General features: G+C 43.1%; 1 protein-coding gene across 2 annotated transcripts in view; it reads right to left on the minus strand.

The window, feature by feature from the left end:
* Nucleotides 1-1,747: 1,747 nt before the first annotated feature.
* The window catches only part of B3GNT2 (UDP-GlcNAc:betaGal beta-1,3-N-acetylglucosaminyltransferase 2), a 28,548-nt gene continuing 10,554 nt past the window's right edge, over nt 1,748-19,741 (minus strand). Inside the window, exons 2-3 of one of the 2 annotated variants that reach the window (XM_036996625.2) lie at nt 5,744-5,802; nt 1,748-4,273 (exon numbers count right to left, since the gene is read on the minus strand). In XM_036996625.2, the coding sequence (XP_036852520.1) occupies nt 3,071-4,264 (1,194 nt within the window). In that variant the 5' untranslated portion in view covers nt 4,265-4,273; nt 5,744-5,802 and the 3' untranslated portion in view covers nt 1,748-3,070. The remainder of the gene's footprint in view (nt 4,274-5,743; nt 5,803-19,741) is intronic. The other variant, XM_036996624.2, reaches the window with a different exon arrangement.

The raw sequence follows: 19,741 nt of genomic DNA on the forward strand, positions 1-19,741 counted from the left end.
AAGATAAAAGTGCCTACTTCTTGGCCTCTACCTTTCAAGATATATCAAGGGCTAAAAAAACTTTCTTTCATGCATTAACTTTTGACCCAAGTAAAGGCTTCATTTATTCCAGCTTTCCTGGAAGTGGAAATAAGTCATCCTTTGCCTTAAAAAACGCATTCTCCCTTTCTGCATCTGAAGGAGCCAAGACAATCCAGAACATCAAATATTCTAGACCATCATCAATGAGGAGTAAAAAAGTAGGATGGCAGAACTTTAGGTACCTTTAATTCTGGATTCAGTTTCCAAGTGTGACTCAAAGTATCACCTCAACTTCCTGCCCTTCTCTTCTGCTCTCCCTCAACCAAGTCAAGAAAGGTACCAGGGTCAAGATGGAAACAGTCTATTCTGGTCTTTTGTCCTTTTCCTCTTGAGGCCTGGTTGAGTTTATGAAAAGTCCAAATTTTGGCAATGCTCATTCAGTCTTTTTGACCTTCAAACTCAAAATCAACATGACTGGGGAATAACCATGGAAAAGGTCCAAACACCAGTTTCTTCAGAGCCTCAACTCCTGAGCAGTTCTCAAATAACAAATTAGACTATGATACTTACACCCATGAGATGGAGGCTCAGGGGAGAATCCATCTGATGGGCACCAAGTGAGCAACTCATGAATTTAAGGATCAGTTAGCATCATAATTGAGCCCAAGCACATGTAAAGCTCTAAATCCTAGAACCCTCTGTGAAAAGCCCATGAGGTCAGTGACCATTGTCACGGGCTCAGTAACCACTACACGAGAATTTTTTCCAAATGAAGAACAGCCAGAGATCACCTCACCCATCAAACATCATCAGCACCAAGGACTTATGTTCAAACAATGGCCCACATGAAGCAGAGGTTCACAAATGATCCTCAGTAGCTCTCCAAACATGTTTCAAAACTTGCTACATCTCTTCTTTCTCTCCACACTTTAACTTTAGCGAAGGAGAATTCCTAGAAGAAAAAAATTTAAGAAATTCCCTTCAGAGCAGAAATTTATGACATAAGAATGCATGGTCCAGTTATTATGGACACATGCAAATTGTTAACCAGTTACCTGGGAACGTTCTTAGAGCTTCATTATTCTTCTCTAAAGCTAACAGTCCTCCATGAGACGTGCTAGCTGGAGTAAAGGGGTCAGATGCAGGCATGGGAAATGTTAGGAAATGTTTAGAAGGACTGAGCTTACAACAGTCTTCAAATCCACACCAACTATCTGTATCCCTGGCCTCCCACATGTATCCCACATGGCCTCCGTATACCCAGAAGACAACAATCTGCTGAACATTCTCTTAACATTAATCCTTCTGTTTGGGGCTTCATCAAATGTCTACTTGTTTTTAGTTGAACATTAGCAATATCTTCTCAATGTGAGTCTTAGAAATAAACTCAAATGGTCAAGGCTGCCTCTATATTTCATCTCTGTGGATAGAAGCCCCAAATGGTTTAGGATAGTCTTTAAGATGCTGCTCCATTTCCTAATTAAATTCTTTATATTCAGTGAAAATGGAAAGATAAATAAATATTCATATTCCACTTTAAAGAATCCAAGTAGGAAAGCTTTTTAAGAATTTTAAATGCAAAGATAGATGACGCATTGAGACCAAAAAAAGCTATAGTTCAGTATACTGAAATAGCTTCTGGGGGAAAAATGGCCTCTTTTGGAAAAACATAATTAAATACAGGATAAAAAAGAGATAATAGATTATTACACCTCACACATGACAATTAAAAATACAGTGACTTTATTTCCATCTTCTTACAGTCTCCAGTATTACATCAGATAGGCATCCTCATCTCTACAAACACAAAAATATTTCAAGAAAGCATGTTACAAGGTTGTATATATAAGCAATAGTTTGGCAGAATTTTTATCAACTCTAATAGTTTATACCCCCCCAAGAAAACAAATTTTAAAATTCAAAAATAACAGTTAGCTTTCTTTAACATAGGTAACATCTTAACACTTATAATACCATGCTCTATTTAAATATTTTATCAACAACACTGTATACAAATAAAATATTACACAAAATATATTTAAGAAAATGTTTTGGTCTTTGATCTGAACAATAAATAAAAACACAGGCACTTCTACACTGAGACAGGGAAGCAGTCACTACTCAGAGTGATAATATTGAATAAGCAATATGTGACACTATGGCAAGAATAGAATCCTGGAATTTTTCAACTGAAGAGCCACTCACTCATGAAAAGGTCTGCAACTTCAATGTTTTCACTTAAAGTTCAGAAGTTACATATGTTTTCTTAGTCCACATTGAAAAACCAGAAACACAATATAGTTACCAGGGTCAATTCAATCTTCAGTTGGCCATTATGGAATCATACTCATTATTTTCAAATACTAAGAATAGAAAGAACTATCATGATACCACCCAGAAAACCAATTACAAGAACAGTTAAACTTTCTCCTTATTATGATCCAGTTAATCACAAGATTAACTGGATAGATGCCACACAGTGATTCATTTTGCAAAATTAAACTGATTAGCTTAAAACAAGAAAATACTGTTGGGTGGCAGAAAATTTTGACAGAAGTCAAACTTTTCTAGACAATTAAAAAAACCCAAATTTAGTGAAAATAAATAATTCCATTTAACAAAAACTACTGAGTCATATATAACAAAGTCTTTGTAGCCAATTGGTTTATACTAACACAGATAATTCACTCATTTTAATGGAATGCAGAAATATTATCACATGAGGGCAAAACAAAAATAACTTAAAATGGTCAAATTCCAGAAATGTATGACTTCAGATGAGAAGAGGGCCAAATTAGAAAATAATGACCACTAGCCAGTAGGAAGGATCAAAACCAATTGTCCCATTATATCCTCCATAAAAAAATTGTGATCTGCTTTCCCTCTTTGGAAAGTATCACACTGAAGGGTTTAGAGGCCCTCAAATGGGTACTACTTAAACAAAGGCAATTTTGATGGTTTAACAAAGAAATTACCCCTCAGGTGAGAGAATACAACAGGGAACAATTCAAGATATGTCCTTCTATGTAAGATTTAGTATGTATACATTTTAGCAATTTAAATGAGCATTTTGCAACCGAGACCAAATATCAATCATCTCTTGAGGTTTTCTACTATGTACTAACATCAAATCTAGATAGGAACAAATGTTATTCTTGCTTTTCTCTTCTATATCAAATGTCTTAAAGCCTTTGTGTTTCTCTGGAACGAGACCAAGTTTCTGAAGGCACATTCCAGTATAAACGTCATCGATGGGGTAGAGAAGGACCCGGTCAGTTATATTGTACAGCTTCAGGGCCAGGTGGCCAGAGTAGAGGAAACCACCTCCCCCAGCATAAGGTGGGTAGACACCAGTGTAAACAACTTCTGGGATGTAGTACTTCAGTTTCTTATCCCGATGAGGTCCAGCATTGTGGATCACATCACCTATAAACAAATCTTTGGCTTTGTTCTTGGATAAGCTATTCAAGTAATTCAGGATGTGATGGGTGTTCACAAAAACATCATCATCGCCCTTGAAAATGAACTCGGCGTTCGGACAGGAAGCGCTCACCCACCTGAGAAAGAGCACTTCTTTCAGAGACAAGTTGAAGAAAGTGTCTCTGTAGTTCCACATAAGAATGTCTTGGTGCTTCTCGCTCTCAAATTTCAGCATGTCTGAAAGGTTGGGGTGGTTGTCCTCTGGAGGCGTCTGGCCCAGTAAGAAGACTCGCACCACTGTTTGGTTCCCCACATTGGTTTCTCTGCCCCAGGATTCCCGAATGGCTTGCCTTCTAGCAAAATGGGGAATGAGGGACTTAATTGCCAGCAACAAGAAGGGTTTCTTTCCACACTTATCTGGTTGATCTATAAGCAGTGAATAATTTCGACATCTCAAATAAAGCAAAAAGTCTTTAAATCTGTCTGGCAAATCACTGAAACCTGAAACTACTGATGTGACCCTCAGGTCAGGTTCACAGTAATTCAGATGGCTTATATTAGAAAATCCATACACTTCCCCTGTCTGGTTGGCCAGCATGTTCAAAATGGGATTATATCGCCTGTTTAGCTTTTCTTGTTCTTTGTTCCAGTATGCCACAGGAGGGTCAGATATCTTCCAGAACTTTTCTTTGGGTATTATTACTTCCCCCTTTCCATTTTTTTCTTGGCTACTGCTTTTGGAGACTTCCACAATCAAATAAATGAAGACATTTACCATCATCAAGATACCCAACAACTTTATTCTTCGACGTCCAACACTCATTTCTCATATCTGGAACAAAAGGAAAGAGCATTGTATTAAATAGATAATTACTAATTTGCATTTGCCAACATATGCCATTTGCCTCTATCTTTATCTCCCCTAGGATAGTGGGGTAGAGCACAGATCTAGGCTTGCCCTGTCCAGGTTCACATCACAGCCCTCCCTACCGATCTAGTTCTGTGACCCTGGGCAAGTTGTATAACCAATGTTATCAGCTTCTCCATCTATAAAATGGGGATAATAACTCACTCCATGGAATGGTTGTGCAGACTGCATTTTATATGTAAAGCTTTTAAAGCTCTGGCTCGCCCATAACAAACACTATGAGGGTGACTGTTAGCACTGTGACTACTTTAGACGCCCAAGGGCAGGGTCAGGCATGTACTTAAAAACCTCACAGATGTTCAGTCTCCTGGCCTACAAGACATACATACAAATCAGTGCACTGCAAACTGATTTGCCCACATTCATAATAACAAATGCATGTTGTGATTCAGGACATACATGTGTACACACATAAAACTGTATTTATGTATGATACATGTGCAGTTCCATGTAATTCACTGTGATTTCCTATTTTATTCTCTCTGACTTTTTTAAAAATGGTGTTCCCCACCCTGAATTGTTCTCCAGCTCACCGTTTTACAGATAAAGATACCAAGGCAGTTTAAGACTTAAGCTAATAGGGCTCTAGGAGGTGGAGGAGCCTTGAACCACACTGAGTGTTCAGAGAGATAAAGTGAAAAGAGCCATACCAGCTTTATCCTAACAGCCAGAAACTGAGAAAAAGCCAAATACCATCATGAAAGAATAGATTATCAAATTGTGGTATAGTCATAGAAAAACCTCCAGCAATAAAAGGAAACTCTTGCTATTGGCCACAACAGTACATCGTGTGCAAAAGACAGGCCTCAAATTTCATTTATGTTAGGTTCAAGAAAACGAAATTAATCTAGGCCCTAGAAATCTGAAAGTCATAGGGGTAGAGGGAATTATCTAATTGTATTAACTGGACTGGAAAAGGGCATACGGGGAATTTCTATAGTATAGAAATGTACTATGTACATCTTGATTTGGATGAGGGTCTCATGGCTGTATCACACTTGTCAAAACTCAAACTGTATACTGAGATCTCTGTTGTTTATAGCAAAAAGAAAAGAGAAATAAAAATGACATTTTGGCGAAATATCAAAGGCCAGGAATAGATTTCAGGCTGTGAGCAAGAGAAGAACAAAGAAAGAGTAATGACATGGTTTGCTGGGGACAGAACTACAGAGTCCTAACACTGTTGAGAAGGATGACCTACCCAAGGACAACCATCCAGATAAGCTTGACATTGACAGTCAATCTACAAAAGTGGGATGGCAATACACTAGTGTTTGTAAAGAATTTCCTTATCGGGATATAGTTCTATGACTGAGAATTTATCCTTGGAAAAGAATCCCAAAGACGTATTGTGTCCCAGGCACTGTGCATTACCTTTCTTGACACCGTGAGCCAATGAAGTAGGTGTTATTTCTTTTTCCCCAATTGTACACCTGAGGAAACAGATTTGAAGAAGTAACTGTGTTAAGGGCAGAGCTAGAATCCCAGCTGAGGCAATGGCATTTCCAAGGCTACCATCTCAGATGGCAACCACTCTTCTTCAACCTCTAGAACAAAGCTGTGTGACTATTTTAATCAAGGGTAGTGTTTACCTTTTTTTCAATATAAGAGGATTTTTAAGTTTAGTGGGTTCTGATAAATAGTTCCAAGGTAGAAAAGTTTATTATGCTGAGAATGCCGTTAAGTTATTCCATGTTGGAAATCCACGGGAATTCATAAATGCTTTTACATCTCTTAAAAATCTGTCTAGTAGATCCTAATCTAGTAGATCCTAACAGCTAAATAGTTTCAGTTATGGACATGTAAATAAAAAGGTGTATTTTAAAAACCAGACCCTTCCTCATAGCCCCACTACCCCAAGGCCTTTGCACACCTAGAGGGCAAGGGGGATGATAAAGTCCTGCAGGTACCAGCTGCTCACTCACCTTAGCAGCCTCCCATCACAACCCTATTTCTCCCTTCCTTCTCCACTACCACCCACCCCTCCATCCCTCTAGAATCCCACTGCTGAGTCACCAAGAAAGGGCCTTCTCAAGCTTCCTCCTTAAGAAGGCAGTAAAAACCCGCAAGGCAGTTCTCACTCCTTAATTACAGCTTCACAGGGCCCCAGGTCATACACACCTGACTAATTCAAAATGCCCCCACCTAAGTCTAGGGCCCACACCCTTCTTGAGTCAGCACTTCCCAAACAAGCTTTGGGCAAACCTTATGAGAAAACTGAAGGTCGACACAAACCAAACCCCTTTGCTTTGGGTCTTACTGGCAGGGACAACAGAGCCCAAACGGACATTTAGAATGCAGTTGCTTGGATATCTGATAGATAATCTTTTTAAAAAAGAACAGTGATCTTTCTAAAAATAGATCAGTTTTAAGCTTTTTTTTTCCTTCCAGATTTGAGAAAAAACACTCTTCAAAAACAAATGATTCTCTTTAAATTGGGATACCTCTCATAAAGCTACAGGAGCACTTGGCCCAGTTACCTCTGACCTCTAGGTCCTGGGCCCTCCATGTGAACAGGTGGAAAGATGGGCCACAGGGCAAAGTATTAGGGTGAATGGAGAAAGACTGAGGAAAAAGATTTGGAAAGGCACTCGGGAAAAAATAGCACACACTGTGAACAGGCAGATTTTTCAACTCATAAAAGGAATGTGGAGGTCTGTAAACTATTCCTGAAATCTCTAGTGTAAAAGGGGACAATTAAGGAAAAATAAATGGAAGCACAGTACTTTACACCACAGCCTGTGAACCTCTAAGGTCATTTTCCTAGGAAAAGACTCAGGGTGAGTAATATGGGAGACACAGTCAGGCCATGGGGCAGGGGTACAGCTCTCTGGAATCAGTCAGAACTATCTGAAGTTTCTGTCACAGAAGCATCAATCCTTTTGGGAATTCTCTGAGGAATTTACTGGGCTTACTGACCATGGCCAATAGCTCCAATTTGTTCCATTCAATGCAACTCAGGCTTTTATTTTCACAATCAAGATCCAGGCAGGACCTCCCACACCTCCTCAGCCAAACAGAGCTTTGAGCCATGAAAGGAACACTGCCCTCACCTTTTGCATTTGCTCAAGGATGCCCACCTGCAGAGCATTTTCCTGCCCTCTTCTCATTTGCGCCCCAGTGCGAGCCAAGTGAGAAAAACAAAGGTTCAGAGGGTGTTAACTGAGCTGCCTGACTATTACGTAATAGGTAGTAACAAGGCTGAGGTGACACTGCCTTCTGGCTCCCATTCTAGGGCTCTTTGGATCTTTCCCTTTTTCTACAAGGCACAACCACATTCTTGTAACTTGATGCAAGTGAAGTCTCAGGGCAGGCTCAAGACTGAAGACCCAAGGCATGGGGTCACAGTACATCTGATCCTTACCAGACTCTCCAAAGAAAAGGAAACAGGAGTGAGTGCCCTGAGACTCCCAGCCCCCACTCTGAGAATAAGCCGACGTCCTTGTCCGAATTCCCAAGTGTAACGGCTCTCTGGGCTCTTACACTGCTTGTTAAAGGGCTCTGCTCTCAGACCCACTCAAGAAAGAAGGGTGGGAAACCAAGAATCTCAATTATACATCGCCACCACGTTTAAATGACATCTTTCATTAGTGACCTGGGCACAGTCCCTCATAAGAATTCTGCTTTTGGCAGATTTTTATAACAAACTGTAGTTCATGGAAAGGAGGATAAAGTAGTGACCCCCATAAAAATATCTGTGGGAAAAAGCTCTCTGAATATCTGACTAAATATTCCCATTGCAGACATAAACCAATTCCATGTCCTTTTTTGAGCAGGAAGTTACATGGCTTAAAAAGAATTTGAGTAAGAAAACTTACCCCAAAGCTTATAAAACACGTAATTTTTACTGTAACAGAAATAGGAGGAAATCCTATATGCAAACAGAGAATAACCTTAGCTTTTCAGCTTGGGCTTGGAAATAGTCTCTGCAAAGGGAATGAACAGTTTTGAAATTTCTAAGACACTTCAGTTGGTTTTAAAGGAAAGCAACTTCCTTCTTTATTTGGCAATGAAAATATTTTAAAAGGTATAAAGAGGAAAAAAATATTTGTTGGCTGAAAATGGATTACAAAATGGTACAAATGCTATGCTTAAACTATGTGAAAATCCACATAAAACAGCACCCAAAAACTAAAACAGCTTTAATCAGGGTGGCAGGATTACAGGCTACTTTAACACTCAATGTTGCCACAACAGCTGCCAGGGATGCGGGTGAAGAGCTCAATACACACAATTCCTGATGCTGGGCTCCCATTTCTGAAGCCCCAATCACCAGCCTGTGTTCTGGCTTCACAGTCCCATGGACACCCCACCACCACCATCACTGTGCCAGATCCTGCAGTGGTCAGCAGAGGCTGTCACAACAGCCATCCCTCGATGGCCTGCACGCCTTTACTTGGGCCCATGCTGCTTGCCTGAAGCCATCTATTAGAAAGGGCTCCTAAAAATAACAGCAAAATATGAACACATCTGATTTACTGTAATAAACACTTAGGTACCTGCCAGGCACTCAGAGAGGTGACTTAACTTGCCCAAGGTTACACAGCTGGTATATGGCACGGCTAAGATTCAACCCAAGCAGTGGGCTCCGGAGTCTGAGTTTAAACCGTGATGCGAATGAATGCCATGGGTCAGGGTTCTGACTAAAGGAACTGAAGGGACACTAGTCTTATTTTCAACAGTTAATCTTCTGTATTTTAAAGGTTTATATTTATATATTTTAACCTGCAAAACTAGCCTGAGTCAAAGTCAGACATGGAAGGCAGGGTGGTGGCATAAGTAACACCTACTGAGCATTGACTCTGTCAGCTGAGCTCCAGGGACCTCACACACCTCATTCCGAACACAGATGCAATCCCAACAATCCCAACGCTTCTGCATGGGCACTAGGCAGTGGGGGCTGCTGAAGGGGGTGATCCCAAAGGGCTCCCTCCTGGTCTGAAAGCCCCATAAACACTGAAGCCAAGTGCTGGCCAAAGACATTTTCACACAGCCACCAACAGCCACAAGGACTCGTTCTCACAAAGCTCTGAGTCAGGGACAGACACGCCTCCAAGGGACTGGGGCAAACTGGGCAGGGGGCAGCCAACAGGCAGTCACAGGCAGAGCTGCAGCACACCCAGGCCCAACGGAAAGCCTGTGCCCAGGACTGCCCTACATCTTCCTTTCACTACCAAGGGTAGGGATAAAAGAACGGCAGGACCTTCACGTAGTCATTAAATAAATTAATCACCACCCCATTCAGTCAGGCTGAGGCAAGGAGGCTGGAAATCCAAGCTCCTGATTCAACCACAGGAGTCTGAACTAGCAGCTTCTGTGTGCAGGGGGTCCTGCTTCCTGCTCACTCTCCCGCACAAACCGGACACACACATCCTCAAACAAAGAGCCCAAGCCCACTGCCATTATCCTGGGCGCAGGGAAAACGTGCTTATTACTCTGAGACCTTGCACCCCACTCTGCCCTCTTCTCTCCCATCCTCCAGGAGCCTGGCGAGAGTGGCTGTCCTAAGTCCTCACCTCCCAGGCTGCTCCCATCTGTTGCCTGATCATTGCCATCCTTTCCAGGCTCTGCTCAGATACACAGAGACAGGACAGTTTGCAGCTAAGTGGTTCTGGGAGAGAACAGCTTCTAACACTCATGGCAGATGGTGAAGTGATAACGGGGTGAGTGAAGCAGCTCGGTAGGACCAGAAGACCTGGGCCATACCCATAGCTTGTTCCTTAATAGAAGCAAGGAGCCAGGCTGGCCTGAGTTCTTGCCAGGGCTGGGACAGGGGAGCCCCAGGACTCCCCCTACGACCCCACCTAGAGGCTAGCATGAAGAACTTTCTGGTCTCTAAAACATGGAACAACTGCCAGCTAAACTTAAGGGATTTGGTTTGTAGTCATTAGTCACATCCTTCATGTTCAAAATTAAAAGGGAAAAGTACAAATATGAATCCACTCACCCACACACCCCTGCAGGTGACATTATATATCAAAGTGGCAGGACATGTTCTGGGTTCTCCTTGAGTACAGTTCCCCCAAAGCCCAGTGTGGCTGATTTTCTCAAATGGTACTTCATCATTTAAGATAAAATCAATCACTAAGTTCATTCTTCAAATAAACACATATAGAACTTTCAGAAGTGGGGGAAGAAGAAAACTTAGCAAACAACAACAGGGAATTAGCCCTCCCAGAGGCCATCTTGCCCTGCCTTTAGTAAAACTGACAAGAGTCCTCATCTTTGGTGTAAAAAATTTTGTAATTGTAAAACAAGACTGGTCGGTGAGGATGAAAATGTCCCAAATCCATTTTAATTTACAAAAGTCAGCCTAGCATCGGGAGTCAGCTCAGAATTAAATTCTGGTTACTCTACCCACTAGCTATGAGACTGCAGCAAGTTACTTGATCTCTCTGAGCCTCAGTTTCCTCCTTTGTAAAATGGAAATGATGTAACCTACCCCACTGGTTTGTTGACTACCTCACAATGGGCATCAATAGTTGTCTTTCAGGGGTTTTAAGTCCTCCAAACACTAAGCACATTTCTCAAGTTTTGTCACTCACTTTTATAAATGTGTCTCTCTAGAAACTTATCTATCCACTACCTTAGATATTACCTCCAAAAGGAGAATCACAAATTGACCCATGTAACTCCAAATATTAGCCTCTGGTCCAAATATGGCAATGACCTCTGAACAACACTGGTTGGAACTGAGCAGGTCGACTTACATGTGGATTTTTTCAATAAAAGTATTGGAATATTTTTGGAGATTTGAGACAATTTGAAAAAACATTTTCTTTTCTCTAGCTTACTTTATTGTTAGGATACAGTATATGATATATACATACAACATACAAAATATGTGTTTATTGGTTGTTTATGTTATCGGTAAAACTTCCAGTCAAAAGCAGGCTCTTAGTAGTTGAATTCTCTGGGGGTGTCAAAAGTTATATGTGGACTTTTTGCTGCGTGGGGAATGGCGCCCCTAACCCCCACCCTGTTTAAGGGTCAGCTGTAAATGCTATGTGGAGTCCCTCTTCCTGGGTCCCCCATTTGCAATGGATCAACTTCCCAGGCATCCCATTGCACATCCCAGCAGTGTCATGAATTGCTTCTTTTCTCCACATTCTACCAGAGCTGAGTCTTCTGTTCCCACCTCCATGATGTCTCTTGTAGCACCTTCTTACCTCTCCTCTATTCCACTCAGGTCTGTTACTGGTTACTGCAGTACCCTAATGCATTATTTCCCACCTTGCTCCCAAATATGCCCTATTCCCCAACCAGTCCTCAGTCTCCTGTAGATACATTCCCTGCTTGTGCTGTTCCCCCAGTGGGTCAGACCACCACCAACACCCTACAGCTCCCTCAAAGCCTAAGGGCACTGTCCTCTAAAACGCCTCTCTTCCCCATTCCCAGAGCCAAGCTCAGGGCCTCAGGGCCTCTTCTAGGAGATCTACCCAAGTGTGCCCCAGGCTAAATACCAGCCTCCTTCCTCCAGTTTTCTCACTCACAGGCCCTTCTGGCCCAGCCAGGGCCCTATATGGTGATTTGTGCTTCCCTTCCCACCGCCTCCTGCCAACACCCCCCACCTCCACACCCTGTATGCTTTAACCTCCAACCTCAGCAAACATGTTCCTCTTCCAAAAAATCCCAGCTTCTCCCTGCCATCTGCAGAGTGCCTTCCTTCTGTTATGCCCTCCGGGAGAGGTACTTCTTCCCAATTGGCTCAAGTGTCACCCCCTGACTGAAGCACCCACCTCCCAGGAGTGAGAACATCCTCTCCTGATCTCACAGGCCTATACCGGTGCATCTTCCACAAGCACTGTACCACCATTACCCCAGCATGGGCACCTGAGAGTCATTCAGCAAATGCTGAAAGAACAGATAGTTTGGTCACCTGGTCTAGTTCACTGAATACAGTGAAGTGTTCAGTAGAAACTGGATTAAACATATACACCATTTCTCCAAAGAGATGACACTGGAAAATCATTTATATGTGTGCTGTATACACATATACATATGTATTTATATAAATCTGTCTCACTTTCTAAAGCACTAAAGCACAACAGAAAAAATTTAAAGGATTTTCTACAGTTGGGGGACACAAGAATTTCAGAAGTAATGGGTCCACGTAAGACCTGGGAAGATGGGGTAAGATGATGCAAAGGTAAATTGGGGTAGGAAGATAGCCCAACCCCTCATTTCCCAGTCAGCCCCAGACCTGCCCAAGGCAACATACTCGTGGGTGTGCTTCCCCAATACGCAGGACTGAGCAGCCCTCCTCCTGCAGCAGACCCCTCTTCCACCCAAGGCCAAAGCAGAGGAGCCTCTACACCCACTTCATGGTGAAGAAGAACCTCCAACACTGTTACCCCTACCAAGGCCACGGCAGTAGAGGGACAGGGTGAATATGGCTAAGGGAAGGAAGGCCTCTAGTACAAATTTACATAACTTCAGGACATCTACTAAACTAAGGTGGGAAATCATTTTAGAAAAAAAATGCCAAAATGCAGGCAGTCACTTCCTGAGGAGCTTATTAACATATTTTGGAAGCTCCTGTTAAGAACCTATATGTGGCTGTGGCCTGGTCAATGTTTCACCCCAAGTTCCAGGACCTACATACAAACAAATGCAGTTTGGCAGGCTCTCGATGAGGCCTCAGAGAAACCCCCAGAAGATTTCCCTCAGTCATTCTTCTGTTTGCTTAGTTAGGCTGCATGGGATATATTTCAGTCTCAGTCCAACCAGGTGGCAGAAACTACACAGTAATTTAAGCAGGGTAGGTTTACGAATATAACCTAGTAACTATAAAGATGGGATAGAACTCTAAAGGGCACCCTGTGGCAGATGAAAAAGTACCCAAAAAAAAGGACCAATGTGGAAGGGAGGTTCAGAGCTTGTTAAAGAAAGTATAGAAGGCAGAAAAGTTCCTGCATGCCCAGGCCAGAGATAGTCTAGTCACCCAGAAAGCTAACAGCCTCTGCAGTAATAGCACAAAGACTGAGACACACAGCACCCCCAACAGGAGGGTGACAGGACACAGACCTTGGAGTCTGCTGAGTGAGTGTGTGGAGAAAGAAAGGCACAGCAGGAGCCACGCACACACTGGGGGTCAACGGTGCTGGAACTGAAAACTAGAGTACCTCCCTCTGCGGGGGCCTAGCAGATCAGTGTATGACTCACAGGGGAGTAGCTCAGGGCCACTGCTCAGGACAAAGATTGGATGGCCAGCTTACTAGATGGCCAGGACCACGGGGTCCCCAGTGTGCATACACATTGGAGCTGAAGAGAGGGTGCAAGGAAGCAGTGACCTGGGCAGAGCCCAGGCTCCCCATCCTACCACTGTTGTCAGGGCTGGAGAAGGCACACAGCAGCCAAATGCTGGCGAAAGCTGTGCCCTGCAGGCATCCAGGAGTGCAGGAAAAACATCAGGCTCTACAGGAGCCTGGTTCCACACACTGGAAACCAGAAATGAAAATTCCTTTCTCCTCCAGCACATTCTTCAGAGCCCTCAACTTGGAGAAGGCAAAGGAAAAATATTTGAAGGCCCTGATTCATTTTCACAGATCAGGCAACAAAGGATGAATTTGGACCTGAGAGGCAATAGTCCAAAACTGGCACAAGTTGTAGATTTCTGTATCACCAACCCAAAGTCATGTCCAACCATAAACATTTTTATTTGAGTCTGGAGTTAGGGGAAGGAGGATAGAACATGGGTCTGCTGCACTGAATTGTTTAACAGGCAGCAAACACATGGCAGTCCACTAGTCAGCAGCTGAGGATGAGGCAGGGCCCAAGCGGCACTGGAAACAGGGTAATTTCAGAAATGTGGGGAGGAGGACACAAGGGTCTGCAGGCAGAGACCAACACAGCCAGTTTGTGGGCAGAGGGGTTCTGAGGCTGAGCTGGGAAGAGGAGCTATGTGCTGGTGGGCCCAGGATCTGTCTTCTAGAAGAGTATGCGCCATGCCCAAGTCTAACTTCACAAATGCTGCTGCTGGAGAGACTGAAGGAAATGAGGGAGGAAGGGAGGGCAAAACTGACCACTTCACACAGGAGCATGAAATGAGGGAAAATAAAGGAACTCCAAACTGGACATCCATGTTGATTACAAATATAGTTGGCTTTTGTGTTCACTGAGGTTTTATTGCTGTAAAGCAGATTCGGTTCGCAGGAGAAAAGGGCATGATCTGAGCAGTCTGTCTTCTACCATCAGATGTTAAGGCATAGCTGACGGACTACAGGTATTTGGTCTGGCTTACCAATACTAACCAACAAGTTCTCGTTTTCCCTATAACCAAAAAAAATTAACCTCATATATCTTTTTTCATTGTCCTATTATTTCCTTTGGGAAAATTACAAAGAGAACATGAATTTTTCAAGTCATTTAGAATATAATCAAATTATTCCACTCCCTTCCCTCCCATCCCCCTACCAGAAAGAAAGGCCAGACTGATCTATCCTCTCACCCACACCCAAGAGCATGCAGCTATCCCCACCGACTGTGGACACTGTCCTTCATTTTAATCTTTACAAAAAAAGGGGCATCTCCAAGTTTTAAAATTTATACCATCTTTTCATATGCTTCTTTCCTGATTTTCCTACTCCTCATGCCCTTTGTCCATTTTTCCCTGTCAGAATGTTCTCACCTCATTCAATCGTCACAAGCAGCTCAAAAATGTGAAGTAATTACTCTGAGGTCATGGAAGTAATCCTGGTGGAGCTGCCACTTGGATGCCAACCTCAAGTCTAAACTCTTCTCTTTCTACCACACAACACTGTTGCTCAAAAAGGATTTCAAGAATCCTCAGATAAAGCTATACTTTAAAAAAATAATTAAGGAACAAAAGTCATTACATCTGTGGACACACGTAAGAGTCAGACAATTCCAAGGAAAGCCAGGGGGTCAAGACATTTTTTAAATCTGCATGAGAAAGGAAAAATCTAGACCCAGTCACCAGTTGGGAACCTTTCATGGATTTAAGGTGCCCAGAGGTGCTGGTCTGATAACACATGCACCTTCCCTGCCATAGGTAGAGTGCCTGCAAATTCATGTGAGGTATTTATCCACGCTAAAGAATGGGAGATTGGCAAGGGTTTAAACCAGCCTAATCACAAACGGGTCCAGGCAAACCCTTTTGTCAGGGCTGTTTACACAGAGAAAAATGCTGCCATTTCATTCCCCTCCCCTGAAACGAGAGCCTGAAGGAAAGGGACCCCCGCACAAGCCCCAAACTGCTCCAGGTTGGTGCAGAGCTGGCCTGGAGCTCAGCCCTTTGAGGGGTGGTGGGTGGGGGAGGCCAGCCTGCGTCAGGAAAGATGACCATCAAAGAGTAAGTAGGGGCCACAAATTCTACTATCTCACCCTTTTACTGGTTTTCCCTATAAAATGCACATGCTTTCCATACACACACAGATCGTATCCCAATTTTGTTACCAGAAGGAAGCTCCAAGGATTTCTCTTCCAGGGCTGTACAGCTCACCTGCTCCAACCACCTCACCCACAGACGAGGAAACCAGGGCACGGGGGGCACAGGGCCTCACCTGCACCAGGACTGTGAGTCCAGTGGTGTGAAGGAGTATTAGTGACAAAGTCTTTTTCTCCCGTCTACAGCTTCAACTCTAGGCCAGCAACATGAAAAACAAAGGCCAAAAATGCCAACTGCCCTTCCCTGAACTCTCTCACTGGTGTGTTTTTATTAATTCCCCCTTGCTGTTACAACACTTTACACACACACTTATCTGACTTCTCACACCTTGTTCTTAACAAGTCTGACAAGACACACCCACAGACCCACAGACATGTGGGGCTCAGGGCGGGGGCCATATTCATTTCTGCATCTCAGTATCTGCCACTCAAACAATATATATGACAGTCAATAAATTTCAGTACATGAAGGACATAAAAGGGGAGGAGAAGTAAAGGACTAAAGACAAGCTGAAGGAAAATTTTTATTTTTTTTAACCTTTGATCAAGAGTCTTCAAACACTGCTCTAAACAAAATCATTGCTGAGTAATTTCACACACAGACCTTACATTTCCAGACCCCCTGAGCACCGTCCTTGGTCCCCAGCTATCTATTTGTCAGTCCAGGCCACTCCTCTTCATAAATGTCACAAGCCTTTTCTAATTCTATGCTTTCCCCTAGAGCCTCACCCCTCACACCCATCAGACAGCATTACCTGATATCATCTCAATGCAGTACACTGCCTAAGAATATCTCAGGAAATAGTCTCCTGCAAGTAAACAAATCTGTCAACAAACACAGACCCAAGAGATGAGGGACGCGGAGGAAGAAGGCAATTAAAATTTAATAAAAATGCACAAGCATAAATTACAGTACTGGACTAGAAAACGAATCCCATTATATAAACTAAGTTACAAACTGTCCTTGTATAAATGCTTCTGGAAATAAGTAGGCCATCAGCCATGGCTTGGCAGCCTTGCTGTACAGAGATGAGGGGGAGAGATAAACTTGGTGCCCGTTATGTGGGCTACTTGTGTCTACAGACATATATAGAGAAAAGTTAGTGGACCCAAAAAAGAATATTTTCATATAGGTATTGGAAAAGAGATTGTCATTTTGCATAGTAAAATGCATGAAAATTTTAATTAAAAGACAAATGTAAAGTTGGCTTTACCTGAAAGTTTTAAAACTTTCAAAATTACCTCATTCTCCACCACTCAATTCCATAGGTTGTGATAACAGACCACAAACAGAAGTAGAAATTTTAGATTTTAAAACGATCACATTAGCTCCCTCAGCTTGCACCTAGTTGGCGGCGACACGGTGAAATGCACTAAGATGGTCAGAATCGTGGGTAAATACGGAAATACGGGACCCATTTTGGTGCCTCCCTCAGGTGAAGAAAACTGAAATAAGGCAGCACGCCAAGTACACTGGCTCCTTTTACAGCAAAACCAAGATGAAGAGCTGAGTGGTAGGGATCTGGCTCTATGGTTACTGTTTGACCACAGCAGCTGGTGGTGCCTGGACCTGTAATCCCACTTCTGCTATCACAGAAAAGTTGGCCATTAGAAGACTGAAGTAGTTGAAAGACCAGTAGTAGCGCCACCATTTGAAGCATTGCTGGACACTAATAAATGGGTTTTAATTTATGTAACACAAAAATAAAAATATAAAAACCCACACTTTAATGTGACACATGTGGGCAGCCAAATCCAATCTGCCAGTTTCTCTGACAGAGATTTCATCTACATCACTTTCAATTTCTACTCTACAGACCAAGTCTTTGAAATCAACCACTGCCCTTCTTAATTGTATTTGGTGATTCTTGTCCCCATGAAATGTAGAGTTTGAGAGCATTTCCATCAACTTCTTGCAAAATGGAAGTTTCTATTTATCTCCCTTCCAAAATAAAAATGCAATCTCCTAAAATCAAGAAAACACTGTTTGAATATATAGCAAGTTGGGATTGCATATATTAAAATTAGCCTTCTAACTTCAGTAAATATCTAAATTAATATCAATGGCATTCATTATGTTTATCGTAAGTAATTTAATAAATGGCTTTGCGAGATCTCAATTTCTTGGCTGTTAGAATGAAGGTTTCCAGCGACACATTTTCTTAAGGAGCACTTGCCTTGGTTACGATGAAGGGGACACCAAGGAGCATGAGGAACTACACCTCGGGCTTCAGGAATTCCTACTTACTCATTGGGATCCCTTACAGGAGCAACTTGGGGATAACTGACTGACCCCCTCTTCTAAAAATGTGCATGAAAATCACAGCAAGTTGGACAGACTTGGCACGTGCAGAGATTTAAAATAAAGAAGAATCAACAAGTCATACCTTGGAGGAGGGGAAAAAGAGAAGAACTGAAGAAATGGGATGGAGGTACCAGGGTCACTCCTTATAACAAGACAAATTAACTGCATACCAAACCCTACCCACCCACAGAGGCCTAGTCCATGTGCCAGGAAGCGTGCCCAGGGCCCAACTGGATACAGTGTCCTGTGAAGTGGTTAATGAGGTACCCTCATCTTACAGATAAGCAGACTGCTTCCAAAAATTTGTCTGAGCTTCCCAAGATGGAGAGTGGAGGGAGGGGGCAGCAACTGGGAACCCAGATAGGCCACTCCCAGGCCATAAGTTCATCCCAGCTACTGATATACCTGAAGACAGAGCATGGAGCTGTGTGCTGGCACAGCCAGGGAGGGGAGGTAGACATCCCCACCATTATCCCCAGCTTTCCACCCTCAAAATCCCCTCCCAGAGGCCTCCCAGGCACCAGCACCCCCTAAGAACAAGTGCTGTCCTCCTTACCCGCACCTTTGCTCATATTGTCTTCTCCCAGCCTGAAATGTCCATTCTCTTCTCAATCTCAAACCTCCTTGAAGAACCAGGTTCAAATCCCACTGCTTCCTGCTCTACGAGGACAGCCTCAATTCCCTCAGTGCACTATTTTTAATCCTCCCTCTTAGAGCTCAGGATTCCCCACAAACTGGAGCCTCTCAAAAGGAGGAGTACCAGGACATGGTGACCTAGTATCACCCCAACAATGCTTCCCAGCCCAAATGGTTCCGGGGGGCCGAGGTCCTTCTCTCAGCCCTGAGGAAGGCAGGGCGCTGTGAGGTGGAGCACCCCAACCCCTGGGCACCAGGCACTGCTCCCACACATACTGACAATCCAATTAAATTGGGCTCCCCCAGGATGTCACCTCTTCTCTGCAGGCAGAGATCAACCTCCTCCCAAAAGACAACTTTCTAGTGACAAAAGACCCTGGGGTGGCAACTTCAAAAGGGGGAAGCAACCCCTGCCCTCTCCCCATCTCCCAGGTCCCTTTCCTGATTGTCTCCTTCTCAAATGTTGTAAAATTTCAACAAGTTACTGATAGGTGTTTGAAGACTGTTGTTTGTACTTCTTTTTTAAATATCAAAATAAGGATAGCATAAGGATTTAAATACATATCCTCAAAACAGTGATATTTTGGCCTTTTACCTAAATCTTCTACTAAAGGTAGGACAGCTGTTCAGCCAAGACTTGTCTACCTATTTACCTATTTAAAGAGATGAAACAACTTCAATTTCTCTGGCCACCTGCCAAGAAAACTTCATGTTGTCAAAATTAAAGAGAACATGTCGTTTGCTCAATATATAGTCACGCTACTCAGCAGCTCAGAAAATGGACCTCTTAAATCAAGCAGTTTAAATACTTAATTTTAAGTATGTCTGTGATATACATTCATATATCCTAGGCTATAACCTACTTGGAAACATCAGGGACCATAGCAATCTCTGTTTCCACTCTCTGCCCACTGCTCCCTCCTCCCCAGGGTCCAGTCGCTCCCACAGCTTTTACCACCTCTACACCGCTGATGACTGACACACCTACAGGTCCGGGACAGATTTACTCTCCCTCTCTGCCA

Source organism: Manis javanica, chromosome 1 (assembly GCF_040802235.1).
Source record: "Manis javanica isolate MJ-LG chromosome 1, MJ_LKY, whole genome shotgun sequence".
In the NCBI taxonomy this organism is placed as follows: domain Eukaryota; kingdom Metazoa; phylum Chordata; class Mammalia; order Pholidota; family Manidae; genus Manis; species Manis javanica.